The 19,869-nt window shown below is 46.0% G+C and overlaps 1 protein-coding gene across 1 annotated transcript in view; it reads left to right on the top strand.

Annotated features, from left to right (window-relative positions):
* The first annotated feature begins 4,936 nt into the window (after positions 1-4,936).
* Positions 4,937-19,869, top strand: part of LOC121536238 (parathyroid hormone 2 receptor-like) — an 85,544-nt gene continuing 70,611 nt past the window's right edge. Inside the window, exons 1-2 of the mRNA XM_041843506.1 lie at positions 4,937-4,970; positions 14,290-14,473. Of these exons, the coding sequence (XP_041699440.1) occupies positions 4,954-4,970; positions 14,290-14,473 (201 nt within the window). The 5' untranslated portion in view covers positions 4,937-4,953. The remainder of the gene's footprint in view (positions 4,971-14,289; positions 14,474-19,869) is intronic.

The raw sequence follows: 19,869 nt of genomic DNA on the forward strand, positions 1-19,869 counted from the left end.
CTTAGCAGACACTTTTGTATTGTATTGTGGTTTACTTTCAGAGCCCAGGTGCAAGAATAAAGTTTTATTTTTGTGTGCTGAAAAAGCTCTTTCATCCCAATACAAGGTGTTTCAATGCATTCTATTTGAACATCAAGTGCTGACAATGTTAAGAAGAGCTGTGTGCCACAGACTTTACTGGCTTTCTTCAACTTGTGTGGTGTAGTTCAATCTAATCTAAATCAATGCACACAGACATCATAGAATCAAGTTTCATTTTATTAACAATATTAAAACTACATTTTAGTACAAAGTACTTTGGTTCACAGTGCACACAAAATAATAACTGTGTAAGTCTGTGTGCGTACATCAAGGAGTGTGTGTGTGTGAGCAGTCCAAACAAAGGCCTATTCTGCATGATTGGCTGGCCTTGGGATGAGTTGTCTTCTCCTAACCATGTCTTCCTGCCATGGCACAAGTCTAGAGGGGGAGAGGAAGTCCCTGAGCTTGTTTCTTGTTTCACTTGCAAGCTGTGTCGCCCTGGCACGAGAGAGTCTCCCTGGCTCTTGGAGATTGTTGTCCCCTCCCACAACCCTCCTCCACTAAACAGGTTGGTAGTTGCCAGAAGGGAGTGGCGTGTCAGCAAAAGCGTGAGGCACGTATCTTGCGTTCGGCTCATGAACTTCATCCGTGGAGAACAGCTAGTTGTGAAGGCCACAGATGTCTTCACAATGTCCTTAACCTTTTCAGGGGTACACTGGATTAGCCGACCAAGAATCTTCATCCTTCCAGCCTTGATGCTGAATGCCTTCTCTATGACTCTCTGACAACGTGAGTGTAGGTACGCCCAGGTTCATTGAGATGAATGCCTGTGAATGAGAGATAACAAGAGAATATACTGTATGTCAGATATAAAATATGGTCTATTTGGTCATTAAAAAAAACACCATACCATTTTCCAGGAACCATATTCCAAAACCCTTGATAAAATGGCATTTCTCATAGAGGTGCATACATGTATCCAGTAACAAGGGAAATTACACTGCTCAAAAAAATAAAGGGAACACTTAAACAACACAATGTAACTCCAAGTCAATCACACTTCTGTGAAATCAAACTGTCCACTTAGGAAGCAACACTGATTGACAATACATTTCACATGCTGTTGTGCAAATGGAATAGACAACAGGTGTAAATTATAGGCAATTAGCAAGACACCCCCAATAAAGAAGTGGTTCTGCAGGTGGTGACCACAGACCACTTCTCAGTTCCTATGCTTCCTGGCTAATGTTTTGGTCACTTTTGAATGCTGGCGGTGCTTTCACTCTAGTGGTAGCATGAGACGGAGTCTACAACCCACAAAAGTGGCTCAGGTAGTGCAGCTCATCCAGGATGGCACATCAATGCGAGCTGTGGCAAGAAGGTTTGCTGTGTCTGTCAGCGTAGTGTCCAGAGCATGGAGGCGCTACCAGGAGACAGGCCAGTACATCAGGAGACGTGGAGGAGGCCGTAGGACGGCAACAACCCAGCAGCAGGACCGCTACCTCCGCCTTTGTGCAAGGAGGAGTAGGAGGAGCACTGCCAGAGCCCTGCAAAATGACCTCCAGCAGGCCACAAATGTGCATGTGTCTGCTCAAACGGTCAGAAACAGACTCCATGAGGGTGGTATGAGGGCCCGACGTCCACAGGTGGGGGTTGTGCTTACAGCCCAACACCGTGCAGGACGTTTTGCATTTGCCAGAGAACACCAAGATTGGCAAATTCGCCACTGGCGCCCTGTGCTCTTCACAGATGAAAGCAGGTTCACACTGAGCACATATGACAGACGTGACAGAGTCTGGAGACGCCATGGAGAACGTTCTGCTGCCTGCAACATCCTCCAGCATGACCGGTTTGGCGGTGGGTCAGTCATGGTGTGGGGTGGCATTTCTTTGGGGGGCCGCACAGCCCTCCATGTGCTCGCCAGAGGTAGCCTGACTGCCATTAGGTACCGAGATGAGATCCTCAGACCCCTTGTGAGACCATATGCTGGTGCGGTTGGCCCTGGGTTCCTCCTAATGCAAGACAATGCTAGACCTCATGTGGCTGGAGTGTGTCAGCAGTTCCTGCAAGAGGAAGGCATTGATGCTATGGACTGGCCCGCCCGTTCCCCAGACCTGAATCCAATTGAGCACATCTGGGACATCATGTCTCGCTCCATCCACCAACGCCACGTTGCACCACAGACTGTCCAGGAGTTGGCGGATGCTTTAGTCCAGGTCTGGGAGGAGATCCCTCAGGAGACCATCCGCCACCTCATCAGGAGCATGCCCAGGCGTTGTAGGGGAGGTCATACAGGCACGTGGAGGCCACACACACACTACTGAGCCTCATTTTGACTTGTTTTAAGGACATTACATCAAAGTTGGATCAGCCTGTAGTGTGGTTTTCCACTTTAATTTTGAGGGTGACTCCAAATCCAGACCTCCATGGGTTGATAAATTTGATTTCCATTGATAATTTTTGTGTGATTTTGTTGTCAGCACATTCAACTATGTAAAGAAAAAAGTATTTAATAAGATTATTTCATTCATTCAGATCTAGGATGTGTTATTTTAGTGTTCTCTTGATTTTTTTGAGCAGTGTATAAACAGAAAAAGTTAAATTGATTCCAACATTCTATTATCAACATATCTGGATAAGGGTGAATGAGCTTCTCATGTAGGGGGAAAGCTGCATCTCCCAGGAAAACATGGACTTGGCATTGTGGTAACTGGCAGGACAGTTGACGGTGGTAAAACGAGGGTCTTCTGCAGCAGTTTGGATCCAAAATAACTATTGAAATATTCCACCATCGCTCTCTCGGCCATATGCCCCTACATCCGTCTCCATCTCCGTCTCCATATCTTGCCTATTATATGTCTTGCTAGGTAAAGCAAATCTGGTAGATCCCTGGCAATCCCCACAACTTCCATTTTCTCACCAGTCAAGTGTTTCTCTGTGTACACTATTTTATTTTCCCGTGAGTCTCTTCCTTGATTTGGTGTACGGAACCAGCTGAACCGAAGCATGCTGATGCCTTAACACTAACCCTAGCCCCCGTGGGTTTTGGTGTGCCGAACCAGCCGAACCGAAGCATGCTGATGCCTTAACACTAACCCCAGCCCCCGTGGACTGCGATTGAGCTAGCTAACCATCCTTGGACAAAACCCACCGTGACTTTATAGTGATGCATTGTGTTGAAGCAACAGGAAGTAGCTTAATTCATCCTCAACATGGTACTTTATTCTTTCCCTGCAGTTACACAAAAACACTGTGTTCCATCCTCTGTAGAACAGTCAATTCTTAATGTAAAGACTCAGGGCATTGTTAAAGAGTGTTTGGAGGCTGTACATAGAATTTCAGCTTCCTGCAATAACAATAAATGATTTAATTGGGGGTCATAGGGGCAGTTTAGAAGTGTTTTACATATTTGTGAACTGAGTACTGTCATGACACGACATATGAAATTTGAAGTCAATCGGCCCAAAATTATTTTTGCCTTCATTGGACACAATGGCATTGCAGTACTAGAGGGGCTCTGTCTATCTGTCTTTCTGTGTGTAGGCTTCAATATTGTGACACTAATCTTCCCCCTATTGAATGCAATGTATGCTTATCTTTTAGCAAATTCATACCAGATTGACGCTTATCAATGATATCATGTTGCAAACACAGAGCTGAAGCTGTGAGCACCTTAAAAGTACAGTCAGGTCCAAAATGATTGGCACTGTTGATAAAGATTAGAAAAAATGCTGTATAAAATAAATACTGAGCTATATTGTATGCTAAATTTTTTTGAAAATTATATTATTTTATACTAATATAATTGCTCAGAGAAAGATAGTTTGTTTATAAAAGTAATACTTTTTTTCTCAAAAAGATAGGGGTCAACATTTGTGGCACCCCTGTTTTCAAAGCCTTTAAATACTGTATCTCACCTTGCGAGGAAAATGGCACTGAGGCTTTTTCTAAAATGTTTTATGAGATTGGAGAACACATTGGGAGGGATTTTAGACCATTCCTCCATACAGAATCGTTCCAGATCCTTGATATCCTTCGTCTGCACTTATGGACTGCCCTCTTCAATTCAAACCACAGGTTTTCAATGGGGTTCAAGTCTGGAGACTGAGATGTCCATTGCAAAATGTAGATTTTGTGGTCAATTAACAATTTTGATGTGTGCTTGGGGTTATTGTCTTGCTGGAAGATCCACTAGATTTTTGTATTACTTGTTAAACAAAATCTCTTTCTCTGAGTAATTGTATTAGTATAAAATAATACTATTCCCCCTTTTTTTGCATACAATATAGCTCAGTATTTGTATTATTTAATTTATACAGTATTTTTTGCTTATTTTAATCAAGGGTGCGATAATTCTTGACCTGAGATACTTTGGTTACAACCCCTTACTCTGCACCTTTCTCTCTGCTGAGCAGGATGGTTCGTATTGTGGATGTTCTCAGATCAAGCATGATCATGGAGAGTCTGAAATAGCCCAGATTGAATGAGCCCAGCATGCAAAACTGGTTATTATGACCTCATTATACAACGGGTGGGTCTAATCCTGGATGCTGATTGGTTAAAACCGCATTCCAGCAGATGTCTATTCCACAAATTACCACTGGCTAAATCTATGACGCTGAAATGCCTATTTACTCTGTTCCATCTCACAGGCAATTAATGAACTTGATCTCCACTATAAAAAGCATCTAGACATTATCTCCCATTTCTTTTAGACTAGCATTTGGTTTCCAACAACAGAGATTTGTATAAACCTTGCTGTCTGTCTCTCCGACATTTGCAACATTGTTTCAATATTGAAATTCGATCTCCAGCTGTCCCATAGTTATGAATGTGTCAGGAGTCGGGACGAGACAGACAGGCAGGCAGCTTTTCTCAGCCAGTCGAAATCATGAATCAGCTGGCATCATTTTAATCGATATATACAAAGAAATGTCAACAGAAAACAGGTAAAACAAAACGAAATGCAACTAGTTTGCTGTCTTTCCAGCTTCAGTTTGAAGTGATTGTGTTTGCTGTGTTATTGGCTAGCTCCTCTGAATAACAGTGTCCTGACGAGAAAGCACATTTTCTATGCCAGGCGAAATCACGCATCATCGTTATGGATGTATCCAAAGAAATGTCACTAGAAAACAGCTTAAACAAATGCAAATGCAGCTACTTTGCTGTTATTCTGGCTGCACTGTTTGACATGACAGTAAGTTAGCCGTAATTGGCTAGCTAGCAAGCAAGGGATAAGAACGTTGCCAGCCAGTATGGCAATGGAACATTTAGAACGAACGACTGGGTCGCATCCATAGATACAGAACAAAAATACTTAACGACTGGGTCATGTCTCTGGCAACCAAACGGATAGAATGACCGACCAGCAAGCTTGGGTAGCAACCTTAGATTTGTGTCGCACTATATCTCATGAAAGAATGAAATAACGTTTTTAATGAAAATATGTCAATCATTATTTGAATATGTTGGTAACCCATGCCTAACAACACCGTTTCTGGCCTAACAACGTGTCAATATATCCTCCAAACACTGGCTTCTCGGGCATTATCACTTAATTATAACCGTAATCTGCTTGTTATCTATTCTATTGAATTGTAATTACACAGGCAACCAAATTCTGATCTTTTGCCCAATTACTGGTCCTTTGCCCAATGATATCAGATATTTTGCCAATAATTGGGCAAAAGATCAGAATTGGGCTGCATGTGTAAACGCAGCCTTTATGCACTAAATCCGGTACTAGGTACCAGAGGTCTGTAATTAGAATGCTAACAACAACAACAACCATTGGCCTTGTCTGATGAACACTGAGTATACCAAACATTAGGAACACGTTTCTTTCTTTCTTTTTTTATTTTAATTGTTTACACCTTTTTCTCTCCAATTGGTAGTTACAGTCTTGTCCCATTGCTGCAACTCCCCTACGGACTCGGGAGAGGCGAAGGTCGAGAGCCATGCATCCTCCAAAACATGACCCTGCCAAGCCGCATCAATGTGTTGGAGGAAACACCGTCAGCTTGCAGGCACCAGGCCCGCCACAAGGAGTCGCTAAAGTGCGATGGGACAAGGAAATCCCGGCCGGCCAAACCCTCCCCTAACCCGGACGACGCTGGGCCAATTGTGCGCCGCCTCATGGGTCTCCCGGTCACGGCCGGCTGTGACAGCCTGGGATCGAACCCGGGTCTGTAGTGACGCCTCGTGAGACCAGGGCATGGACTCGGTGTTGAAAGCGTTCCACAGTGATGCTGGCCCATGTTGACTCCAATGCATCCCACAGTTCTGTCAAGTTGTCTGGATGTCCCTTGGGTGGTGGACCATTCTTGATACACACGGGAAACTGTTGAGCGTGAAAAACCTAGCAGCCTACTACCATACCCCGTTCAAAGGCACTTACATTTTTGTGTCTTGCCCATTCACCCTCTGAATGGCACACATATGCAATCCATGTCTCAATTGTCTCGGCTTAAAAATCCTTCTTTAACCTGTCTTCTCCCCTTCATCTACACTGATTGAAGTGGATTTAACAAGTGACACCAAGAAAGGATCATAGCTTACACCTTGATTCACCTGGTCAGTCTATGTCATGTAAAGAGGAGGTGTTCTTAATGTTTTGTATGATCAGTGTATAAGACCAGTGCTTATGCACACTGGTCTTATATGTCAGAGTACACTACAGAGAGAAACACACACAGGCTATCAGACAGCTCATGTGGGAGAGATCTCTTTATTAAGAGTAGTTCCGGATGAAAGAATACTCTTTCTCCAATTAATGGAGCTTTTGAACAGAGTGAAATAGAGACTGCAGAGAGAACACTCAGGGACTGACTCAACGGTCCCCAGAATCAATTTGAGTGGGTGGCTTGGAAAGTGTATCTTTCCCCTAAGCAAAGAGTAACCGATTTTGTCTAACATCCAGCTATGTTGTGTGGGAGACTATTATGCCCTGTTCAGATTTAACAGCCGAGATGAGATGGCTTTAAATCTTAAACAAATCTACTTTGAAACAAAAGTATACATCTCACACACATGGTTATGGGCTTAAAGAAATGAAGACACCTGTACCATGTCAGAGATTACATTTTGAGTTTGCATCCAAATATTACACTTTATATACACTACCTGTCAGCTTCCTGCTTCCCCTGTTTGTCTCCTGGCCTCTAGAGGTCAGCTGTGTTCCCTTAGTTTTCCTCATGTGTCCTAATTAGCTTATCTATGTCACCTCTGTGTTTTGTTTCCCTTTAGCTGTGTGTTTTTCCCCTTGTTTCTCACTTGGTTATTGCGTCCTGTCTATGTGTCTCCTGCTTTGTCACCCCGGTGTCAGTCCTAGTAAGTTATTCGAAGTTATCTTTAGTTTGTTTTTCTCCCCTCGGGGAGTTGTTTTGTTTTTGCCTCTTGTTTTGGAACATTAAATCTACTTACCTGGAGTATTGCCTTGGGTGTTTCATTTGGGTCCTACAACATCTCCTCTGTGGCTAAGGGTTAGTACCCCAGCTCTACACATTTGAGACCGGAGTTCTAGCCCGGCTTGTGACAGAATAACCAAGTCAATCATGGACCCAGAAACACTCAGTTCCCAGGACCTGTTGGCGGTGATCATTCGACATGAGGCTTCTTTCCAGCGCCATGAAGCCGTTCTCAGCCGACAAGAGGAGCTGATGGCTAGACATTCTCAACTCCTGGCCGAAATGATGAGTTCCCTTCACCAGCTCTTTAGAACGCCTCCTTGGTTCTCCCCCTCCCCGGTCACCTCCCAGTGACGACAGGCCTTCTCGGTTGGCGGAGCCCCGACTACCACCTCCCAAGCCCTTTTCTGGGGATCCAAGCTCTTGTCAGGGTTTCCTCACCCAATGCTCCCTCACCTTCGAGCTCCAACCCTCAAGTTTTCCCACAGACCGTTCCAAGATTGCCTACCTCATTACCCTTCTTTCAGACAAGGCGCTCGCCTGGGCCTCTGCGGTGTGGCAGTCCCAGGAGGCCTGTTGTGACTCCCACGCTGCATTTGTAGAAGAGTTCAAGCGGGTGTTCGATCATCCTGTCAGTGGGCGGGAGGCTTCCAGCGCACTACTGTCTCCCGTCCGGGCCCCCAAGCACGGCAGATTTTGCCATTGAGTTCGAACCATAGCAGCAAGGAGCGGATGGAATGATGCAACCGCTGAGGGTCTGCTTTCAGGGAGGGTTATCTGAGCCCCTTCAAGATGAGTTAGCCACCCGTGAACCAGCTGAAGATCTCGAGTCCCTCATAGCCTTGGCCATCCGCCTGGACCATAGTCTAAGAGAGCGGAGAACGGCTCCCGTCAGGTGTCTCAGTCCCAAGTTCCTCTGAGCAGCTCTGTTTCTCCTGTTTGGACTCCGTCATTCAGAGCTGCCCCGGCTCCTGAACTGCCCCAGGATTCCCCGGAGAGCATGCAGTTAGCCGTTCCAGGCTTTCTTCCAACGAAAGGGAACGTCAGAGGAGCCGTCGGTGCCTCTACTGCGGGGTTGCCGCCCACTTCCGCTCCACTTGCCCCGAGCTTTCGAAAACGCCTTCCCCCCAGCTACAGGAGGGTTGTGATGGGGAAAATTAGAGCTCCTCCTACTAACGCGGTCCTAGCTATTCCAGCCACTCTGTCCTGGGAGGGCCACCAGCATCGGGTCCAGGCTATGATCGATTCCGGTGCCGCAGGTGATTTTATGGATGTAACCTTGGCAAGGAACTTAAGATCCCTACCCAACTACTTCCTCAACCCCAGGCAGTTACAGCCTTAGATGGCAGACCTCTGGAACCAGGAAAAGTTACTGAGGCGACTCATCCCCTGCGACTTACCATCTCTCAACACCAGCAGGAGGAGACCTTCTATCTCATTGACTCTCCCGAGTATCCTATTATCCTGGGTCACCCCCTTGACTATGCAGACATAATCCCCAGATCGACTGGCCTACTGGCACCATTCTTAGCTGGGGTCCCACTTACCAACTCACCTGCATGCTTCAGAGTTCCTCAGCCCCTAGTACCCAGTTTCAAGAGTCTGTTGACGTCTCCCGAGTCCCCAGTGTTTACCATCGGTTCAAAGCAGTGTTCAGCAAGGCCCGGGCTACTGCCTTACCGCCTCATCGCACTTATGACTGTGCCATTGATCTACTCCCTGGGTGCTGCCCTCCTAGAGGTCGGATCTTTTCCTTGTCCTCCCCGAGCACGCAGCTATGGACACCTACATTAAGGAGTCCTTGGCAGCCGGCCTCATCTATGCCTCTACTACCCCGGCTGGGGCTTCTTTTTGTTGAAAAGAAAGAGGGGTCTGAGCGCCTTGTATTGATGGGGACTCAACAAGATCACGGTTCGAATCCATACCCTCTTCCTCTCACCTAGCCCCTGCTTTTGAGCTGCTTCAAGGGGCTTCCATTTTTACTAAGCTGGATCTCCCCCGCAATGCTTACCATCTCGTGCGGATCCGGCCAGGAGACGAATGGAAGACGGCGTTCAACACGCCCACGGGACACTATGAATATCGGGTGATGCCGTTCGGGCTCACCAATGCCCCGAGATCATTCCAAGCCCTGATTAATGATGTTCTCCGGGATATGCTTAATCTGTTCGTCTTCGTGTACCTGGGACGATATCCTCATCTTCTCGAGGTCACTGAAGGAGCATGAGGGGGCATGTTAGCCGGGTTCTCCAGAGGCTCCTTGACAATCACCTCTACGTTAAGCCTGAGAAGTGTGAATTTCATGTTTCTCAGACTCAGTTTCTCGGTTTATTGTCACTCCCGGGCACCTAGAGATGGATCCCAAGAAGGTCAAGGCGGTCCACGATTGGCCCACACCTGCCACGGTCAAGGAGGTTCAACGGTTCATTGGCTTTTCTAACTTCTATCGGAAGTTCATCAAGAATTTCAGCTCGGGTGGTAGCCCCTTGACGACGCTTACCAAGGGAGGAGGGACCAAGATTCACTGGGGTCCGGAAGCAGCAGGGGGCCTTTCGAGATCTCAAGCGCCGCTTCACTTCTGCTCCGATTCTGGTGACCCCTGACCCAGAGAGACCTTTCGTGGTGGAGGGGGGCGCCTCAGAGGTGGGGGTGGGAGCCGTCCTGTCACAGAGGGGTGCGGATGGGAGATTACACCCCTTGTGCCTTCATGTCCTCGCGCCGCTGTCTGAGGCCGAGCGCAACTACCACGTGGGGGATCTAGAGTTGCTTGCGGTTAAACTGGCCTTGGAAGAGTGGCGCCATTGGCTTGAGGCGGCTCGAGCTCCTTCCAGGTTCTCACAGACCACAAGAACCTGGAATATCTCCAACAGGCTAAGCGGATGAACCCTCGGCAAGCACGATGGTCCCTTTTCTTTAATCGATTCCAGTTCATCCTGACTTCGACCTGGCACCAACGCTCAAGCCGGATGCTCTGTCTCGAGTCTATTCTCCCGAGGTACAAGAGAAGCCCTTGGCATCGATTATTCCGAAGTCTAGGATCGTCGCACCTCTTCAGTGGGAACTAGAAAGAGGGGTACGAGAAGTCATGCCCATGAGCCCGATCCAGGCGGTGGTCCTGCCGGTCGCCTGCTCGTTCCTCTCTCGGTTCGGGCCCGCGTCTTGCAGTGGGGTCATGAGTCGCCCTTGACATGCCATCCTGGCAGTGCTCCGCACACTGGAGTTCCTCCAACGGCGTTTGGTGGCCGTCCATCAAGAAGGACGTGCGGGTCTATGTTGAGGCCTGCCCTGTGTGCAACCGGAGGAAAGTCGACACGCCAGCGACCCCAGGGATGCTCCATCCCTTACCTGTTCCTCGAAGGCCATTCCTGGACACCTTTTTTTACGGGACTTCCTCTATCCCAGGGCAACACCGTCATCCTTGTGGTGGTAGACCGTTTCTCTAAGGCTGCCCGGTTTATTCCCCTGCCCAAGCTGCCCTCGGCTAAGGAGACTCCGGAGCTCCTCATGAACCATGTCTTCCGGATATTTGGCATTCCCCTGGACGTGGTCTCTGACCGAGGTCCCCAATCCTCGTCCCGGTTTTTGGGGGCCTTCTGCAGGCTTATTGGGGCCACAGCCAGCCTATCGTCAGGATTCCATCCAGAGTCTAATGGCCAAACGGGAACGGATTAATCAGGATCTGGAGACCACCCTGCGGTGTATGGCGGCCAGTAATCCCACGTCTTGGGCCACCTATATCATTTGGGCTGAATATGCCCACAACACCCCTCCAGTCCTCAGCCACCGGATTGTCCCCTTCGAATGCCAGTTCGGTTACAACCCTCCTTTGTTTCCAGAGGAAGAGGCGCAAGTTGGTGTTCCTCGGCCCAGCGCTTTGTCCAACGCTGTAGGCTGACCTGGAAGAAGGCCAGGTGTACCCTCCTTCGGACCTCCCAGAGATACCAAAGTCAGGCTAATCGCCACCGCCGGACGGCCCCCTAGTTTCCGTGCTGGTCAGAGAGTTTGGTTGGCCACTAAGAACTTGCCCCTCCGGGTCGAATCCAAGAAGCTTTCCCAGAGATACATCGGCCCTTTCCGCATTTCTAGAAAGGTTAACCCTGTGTCGTATCGTTTAGTTCTGCCTCGCTCCCTTAGAGTTAACCCCACTTTCCATGCTTCACTCCTTAAACCTGTCTTGTCTTCTCCTTTTGCCCCCCCACACAGACCCCCGCCACCTCCCAGGATCATAGACGGCCAGCCAGCCTACACAGTCCGCCGGATACTGGACTCCCGGAGGGTCCAGAACTCTCTGCAGTATCTGGTGGACTGGGAGGGCTACGGGCCAGAGGAGCGCTCCTGGTTCCGGCCAGGGACATCCTGGACCCAGGGTTGATCCGAGATTTTCGCACCCTGGGGCCAGGGTGTTCTGGAAGGAACGTCAGGAGTCGTTCCTAGAGGGGGGGGTCCTGTCAGCTTCCTGCTTCCCCTGTTTGTCTCCCGGCCTCTAGAGGTCAGCTGTGTTCCCCTTTGCCTTAGTTTTTCCTCATGTGTCCTAATTAGCTTATCTATGTCACCTGTGCCTTGTTTCCCCTTGAGTATTTTAGCTGTGTGTTTTCCCCTTGTTTCTCACTTGGTTTTTGCGTCCTGTCTATGTGTCTCCTGCTTTGTCCCACCGTGTCAGTCCTAGTAAGTTATTCGAAGTTATCTTTAGTTTGTTTTTCTCCCCTGGGGAGTTGTTTTGTTTTGCCTCTTGTTTTGGAACATTAAATCTACTTACCTGGAGTATTGCCTTGGGTGTTTCATTTGGGTCCTACAACATCTCCTCTGTGGCTAAGGGGTAGTACCCCCAGCTCTACACATTTGAGACCGGAGTTCTAGCCCGGCTTGTGACACTACCAGTCAAAAGTTTGGACACACCTACTCATTCAAGGGTTTTTCTTTATTTTTACAATTTCTTACATTGTAGAATAATAGTGAATACATAAAAACTATGAAATAACACATATGGAATCATGTAGTAACCAAAAAAGTGTTAAACAAATCAAAATATATTTTATATTTGAGATTCTTCAAATAGCCACCCTTTGCCTTGATGACAGCTTTGCACACTCTTGGCATTCTCTAAACCAGCTTCATGAGGTAGTCACCTGGAATGCATTTCAATTAACAGATGTGCCTTCTTAAAAGTTAATTTGTGGAATTTATTTCATTCTTAATGCGTTTGAGACAATCAGTTGTGTTGTGACAAGGTAGGGGGGTATACAGAACATAGCCCTATTTGGTAAAAGACCAAGTCCATATTATGGCAAGAACAGCTCAAATAAGCAAAGAGAAACAACAGTCCATCAATACTTTAAGACATGAATGTCAGTCAATCCGGAAAATTTCAAGAACTTTGATAGTTTTTTTAAGTGCAGTCACAAAAACCATCAAGCGCTATGATGAAACTGGCTCTCATGAGGACCGCCACAGGAATGTAAGACCCAGAGTTACCTCTGCTCCAGTGGATAAGTTAATTAGAGTTACCAGCCTCAGAAATTGCAGCCCAAATAAATGCTTCACAGAGTTCAAGTAACAGACACATCTCAACATCAACTGTTCAGAGGGGACTGTGTGAATCAGGCCTTCATGGTCGAATTGCTGCAAAGAAACAACTACTAAAGGACACCAATAAGAAGAAGAGACCTGCTTGGGCCAAGAAACATGAGCAATGGACATTAGAACGGTGGAAATGTGTCCTTTGGTCTGGAGTCCAAATTAGAGACTTAAGATTCCAACCGCTGTGTCTTTGTGAGATGCGGTGTGGGTGAACGGATGATCTCCGCATGTGTGGTTCCCACCATAAAGCATGGAGGAGGAGGTGTTATGGTGTGGGGGTGCTTTGCTGGTGACACTGTCTGTGATTTATTTAGAATTAAAGGCACACTTAACCAGCATGGCTACCACAGCATTCTGCAGCGATACGCCATCCCATCTGGTTTGGGCTTAGTGGGACTATCATTTGTTTTTAAACAGGACAATGACCCAACACACCTCCAGGCTGTGTAAGGGCTGTTTGACAAAGAAGGAGAGAGATGGAGTGCTGTATCAGATGACCTGGCCTCCACAATCCCCCGACCTCAACCCAATTGAGATGGTTTGGGATGAGTCGGATAGCAGAGTGAAGGAAAAGCAGCCAACAAGTTCTCAGCATATGTAGGAACTCCTTCAAGTCTTTTGGAAAAGCATTCCAGGTGAAGCTGGTTGAGAGAATGCCAATAGTGTTCAAAGCTGTCATCAAGGCAAAGGGTAGCTATTTGAATAATCTCAAATATAAAATATATTTTGATTTGTTTAACACTTGTTTGGTTACTACATGTTTCCATAACTGTTATTTCATAGTTTTGATGTCTTCACTATTATTCTGCAATGTAAAAAATAGTAAAAAAAAAAAAAAAAAACTTGAATGACTAGGTGTGTCCAAACTTTTGACTGGTACTGTACATCACAGAAAACTGGAATTTCGTCTGTTTAAAAAAAAAATAATCTTTATGAATGATTAAATTATTAAAAAGATTAATGAAATTCCACCTATGAGGCCAAAGAAGGTGATTTTGGTCAATGACTGCAATGACTGCAGGAAAGGGCTATTAGACGAGACACACTGTGATGGCAAACAGTTAAAACAAGCAGGCCTCTGACCAGAATATCGGCTGTCTTTTTCTGTTAATTTCCAGGCGATTTTATATTTTGAATCGTGACCGTTCATCAACACCCAGCAAGTGATCGTTAACATACCGTGGCTACCCCACTGCTTTTAGGCATTCTTATTAGCATTTTGACTCAGCTATAAGAGTCTTTAAGAACTATTGCTAACTTTTCCTGGGTCTGTGTTCTCTTTCAGGCGTCTCCACTGTACCAGGAACTACATCCACATCCACCTGTTTGTCTCCTTCATGCTTCGAGCCGTCAGCATCTTCGTCAAGGACCAGGTGGTGTATGCCAGCGCTGGCCTGCAGGAGTTTGATGCAGTGCTCATGGACAACTTCAAGACTGTGGCCATGGCGCCGCTGGACAACTCTCAGTATGTGAGTAGTGGTGCTCCCACTCCTCCTCTCCTCCACTCCTTTACGCATCCACTCCTCCACTCATAACCTCCTTCTCCCTAAAGATCCCAATAACCCCTACTCTTCCAGGACTCATGAAGAAATGAAGTAGTGAAATAGAGTAGAACATTTCAAATGAAATTGGGATCCTTAACATTAAGAAAAGTCCCTAACTGAAAAACTATGTTTTTTTGTTTATTTTCCCCCACAAAATGTAAATCACAGTGCAGTTAGCACAAAACATATTATTTTCTATGTTATAGCCTAACTAGATGATAGGCTATGAAAGTCTGGAGAAAGTTGTGTAATTTAAATAAAACCAGAGAGGAAAAGGCGAACTTTAGGCTACTTTGGTGATTTTGCGAGGCATGCAAGATAAGAGATACAGATTACCAAGATACTGTATATGCGCATCACAGGTCTGCCTGCCCCCTCCTCTTTTTCCTTCGTGCTAGTTAGCCTGCTCTTTCTCTTAGCTAATGAAGCGAGTTTGTGTTCAGTCTTCTGTCTGTTGTGTGTAGAATATCCTAGCCTATTCATTGATGATAGGGCCTGCTTTACTGAAGTTGCGAGACATTGCAAGCCAAGAAATTGCGAGATACAGCATTCCATTGCGAAATACAGATTTGATTGCCGATAGATACAGTTGAATTCGGAAGTTTACATACACCTTAACCAAAATATTTAAACTCAGTTTTTCACAATTCCTGACATTTAATCCTAGTAAGAATTCCCTGTTTTAGGTCAGTTAGGATCACCACTTTATTTTAAGAATGTGAAATGTCAGAATAATAGTAGAGATAATGATTTATTTCAGCTTTTATTTCTTTCATCACATTCCCAGTGGGTCAGAAGTTTGCATACACTCAATTAGTATTTGGTAGCATTGCCTTTAAATTGTTTAACTTGGGTCAAACATTTTGGGTAGCCTTCCACAAGTTTCCGACAATAAGTTGGGTGAATTTTGGCCCATTCCTCCTGACAAAGCTGGTGTAACTGAGTCAGGTTTGTAGGCCTCCTTGCTCGCACACGCTTTTTAAGTTCTGCCCACACATTTTCTATAGGATTGAGGTCAGGGCTTTGTGATGGCCACTCCAATACCTTGACTTTGTTGTCCTTAAGCCATTTTGCCACAACTTTGGAAGTATGCTTGGGGTCATTGTCCATTTGGAAGACCCATTTGCGACCAAGCTTTAACTTCCTGACTGATGTCTTGAGATGTTGCTTCAATATATCCACATAATTTTCCTTCCTCATGATGCCATCTATTTTGTGAAGTGCACCAGTCCCTCCTGCAGCAAAGCACCCCCACAGCATGATGCTGCCACCCCCGTGCTTCACAGTTGAGATGGTGTTCTTCGGCTTGCAAGGCACCCCCTTTTTCCTCCAAACATAACGATGGTCATTATGGCCAAACAGTTCTATTTTTGTTTCATCAGACCAGAGGACATTTCTCCAAAAAGTATGATCTTTGTCCCCATGTGCAGTTGCAAACCGTAGTCTGGCTTTTTTTATGGCGGTTTTGGAGCAGTGGCTTCTTCCTTGCTGAGCGGCCTTTCAGGTTATGTCGATATAGGACTTATTTTACTGTGGAAATAGATACTTTTGTACCTGTTTCCTCCAGCATCTTCAAAAGGTCCTTTGCTGTTGTTCTGGGATTGATTTGCACTTTTCGCACCAAAGTACGTTCATCTCTAGGAGACAGAACGCGACTCCTTCCTGAGCGGTATGACGGCTGCGTGGTCCCATGGTTTACACTTGCGTACTATTGTTTGTACAGATGAACGTGGTACCTTCAGGTGTTTGGAAATTGCTCCCAAGAATGAACCAGACTTGTGGAGGTCTACTAATTTTTTTCTGAGGTCTTGGCTGATTTCTTTGGATTTTCCCATGATGTCAAGCAAAGAGGCACTGAGTTTGAAGGTAGGCCTTGAAATACATCCACAGGTACACCTCCAATTGACTCAAATGATGTCAATTAGCCTATCAGAAGCTTCTAAAGCCATGACATCATTTTCTGGAATTTTCCAAGCTGTTTAAAGGCACAGTCAACTTAGTGTATGTAAACTTCTGACCCACTGGAATAGTGATACAGTGAATTATAAGTGAAATAATTTGTCTGTAAAAAATTACTTGTGTCATGCACAAAGTAGATGTCCTAACCAACTTGCCAAAACTATAGTTTGTTAACAAGAAATTAGTGGAGTGGTTGAAAAACTAGCTTTAATGACTCCAACCTAAGTGTATGTAAACTTCCGACTTCAACTGTAGGCTTAGTGCATGATTCTGACTCTGTCTTCCTGGTGGCCGACCTGCCTATATTGTGCCCCTACCCTCTCTCTCCACCCCTCGCTAGCTCGCCATGAAAGATGCAGGTGTTTGTGTTCTCGGAAGTACCGCAACTAATCAGTCTCCTCCGTTCCAAAAATACGTTGTTAACAGTTGGAAAAATTGCAGAGAAGGCATGTATGGCAATACTTTGAGAAGTTAAATTATAATGAAATGCAAACTTTGCGAGGTGGAATTAAGTTACAGTAATGGTATTACACGTGCAATGCTTAACCATCTGAAAGGGACGCACCGTGAGACCCAAACCGTTGCTGGCAACAGCACAGGTGCATTGTGAATTCACATGGAATCTTATGAATTTTTCTTATCGTTTTAACAGAAAACCGATGCAAAAAATGGCAGTTTAAACATTAAGGAAAACAAATTGTTTGTCACATCCCTAACATGGACACACGATTGCTCCAATACATACCTTTAATTAGGCTAGTAAATGCAACCGTGTGTGAGGGACCTACTTCATTTCTAGACGTTTTCTTCAGCCCAACACCCCTGTGATGTGCGTTTGAAAATACAGACTAGTCTTCCATGACTCATGCCCATTCAACGCACTGCACATTTAATGATGAGCTCGAGCCAGGAGGCTAATAGATATTTCCTGGTCTTTCCTCAACACCTCAAAGTCATGCATGCTGTTGCACTCAAAAAGCTAATCAGACTGGCTATGCTCTGTACCCCAAGTCTCCACTTAGTTGTATGTGATTTTACTTGTCCAGCTCTGAAAATGCTCTGTCAGTCTGTCTGTTCCCCTACTGTAGCCTCCTCTGCTCTGTAATTGCTGTATAAACAGAGATAAATACAGCAAACATGTGAGGGAGGATATACCACAGGGAGCACTAGCTTAGCGCTATAGATTGCTAGCCCGCAGCCATAGGCTTCACAGGCGTCACACAGAAAATGTGTATTTTCTATAAGGGAAAGCTGGTTCAAAGAGTTCAAAGCTATAGAGACTGGCATGTTTTACTTAAATCTCTTCCCTTTGTATAGTAGTTCCTCAGGACTATTTAGAATGGTTTGTACTTCTTACTGAACTGTATTTTGTCTTCTGTTTTGTCTTAAGTCATTAAGCTTTAAGGCTGTCTATTGCCTGTCTAATGAGGGCTGGAACAGAACAAGACATAGTGTGAGACACAGCTGAACTTTTATTAACACTATGGCACAGTGCGACATGCTCATGTCGCAGTGCTTTTGCTCAGAGCTTGGCCAACAAAAGCAGTTTCAATGGCTCTTCCCATGGGATGTGCATCTTGATTAAAATTTACCAGTGATTGAATGTGTAATGCTGCAGCCCTCTTGAGAGAAGATAATTGTTTTCAGTCAATTTGTGAGGTGATTTAATCTCTGGCTGAATTGTGAGTAGGCTTTTGTTTGAGACTTCAAAGAAGGAAGTTTGTCAAATGATTTTGACCGACTGTCACGCCCTGACCTGGAGAGACTGTTATTCTCTAGGTAGTTTGGTCAAGGTGTGAAAATCTATGTTTTGTAGTTCTATGTTTGGCCAGGTGTGGTTCCCAATCAGAGGCAGCTGTCGCTCGTTGTCTCTGATTGGGGATCATACTTAGGCAGCCAGTTTTCCTGCCTGGGTTGTGGGATCTTGTTTGTGTTCCTGTTAGGCTTGTTTCGTGTATAGCCCAGACGACTTAACGGTTTCGTTGAGTTTGTTATTTTGTCTAGTGTTTATCCAGTTTAATAAACATGTTCGCATACCACGCTGCACCTTGGTCTGACCCGTCTCTCAACGATCGTGACACCGATCTGACTTTCGTGATTAACAGCAGAATCAACTCAATCTAATCTAGCCACTTCATTACAGCAAGGTTCCAAATGTCTCTCCCTCTCCCCCTCCTCCTCCCATTCCTACCCCTCTTCCTTGTCCTGCTCCTTCTATTCCTCCCTCTTCCTCCTGTTTTCTGCTGAAAGGCTCCTTGCGAGGATGCAGAGTTTCTGTTTTTCTTATCATGTCATGTGCAATGACACACTTTCATACCTGCCAGCTTCAAAAACTAAGCCGAGCATTCACATATCACTAACATGAAACACCCAAGAAGTGAGCCTGAGATGGTGACACCCCAAACATTATTTTCTAGGATAAATTCAACTGCCTGGGTCCTCTTCCTCCCTGCCAGAGAACCTGACCTAAGTGTGTGGAGAAGCAGCTGTCAGCCCAGGTTGATCAGAGAGACACTACTGATCAATCTACACACAATACCCCATAATGACCAACCAAAAACAGGTTTTTAGACATTTACGTAAGTATTCAGAACCTTTACTCAGTACTTTGTTGAAGCACCTTTGGCAGCAATTATAGCCTTGAGCCTTCTTGGGTATGACTCTACAAGCTTGGCACACCTGTATTTGGGGTGTTTCTCCCATTCTTCTCTGCAGATACTCTCAAGCTCTGTCAGGTTGGATGGGGAGCGTTGCTGCACAGCTATTTTCAGGTCCCTCCAGAGATGTTTGATCGCATTCAAGTCCGGCCTCTGGCTGGGCCACTCAAGGACATTCAGAGACTTGTCCCGAAGCCACTCCGGCGTTGTCTTGGCTGTGTGCTTAGGGTCGTTGTCCTGTTGGAAGTTGAACCTTTGCCCCAGTCTGAGGTCCTGAGCGCTCTGGAGTAGGTTTTCATCAACGATCTCTCTGTACTTTGCTCCGTTCATCTTTCCCTCGATCCTGACTGGTCTCCCAGTCCCTGCCGCAGAAAAACATCCCCACAGCATGATGTTGCCACCACCATGCTTCACCGTAGAGATGGTGCCAGGTTTGCCTTTTGGCAAACTCCAAGCGGGCTGTCATGTGCCTTTTACTGAGGAGTGGCTTCCGTCTGGCCACTCTACCATATAACCTGATTGGTGGAGTGCGGCAGAGATGGTTATCCTTCTGGTAGGTTCTCCCATCTCCACAGAGGAACTCTAGAGCACTGTCAGATTGACCATCGGGTTCTTGGTCACCTCCCTGACCAAGGTCCTTCTCCCCCGATTGCTCAGTTTGTCTGGGCGTCCACCTCTAGGAAGAGTCTTGGTGGTTCCAAACTT

The sequence above is a fragment of the Coregonus clupeaformis genome, chromosome 23 (genome assembly GCF_020615455.1).
Source record: "Coregonus clupeaformis isolate EN_2021a chromosome 23, ASM2061545v1, whole genome shotgun sequence".
In the NCBI taxonomy this organism is placed as follows: domain Eukaryota; kingdom Metazoa; phylum Chordata; class Actinopteri; order Salmoniformes; family Salmonidae; genus Coregonus; species Coregonus clupeaformis.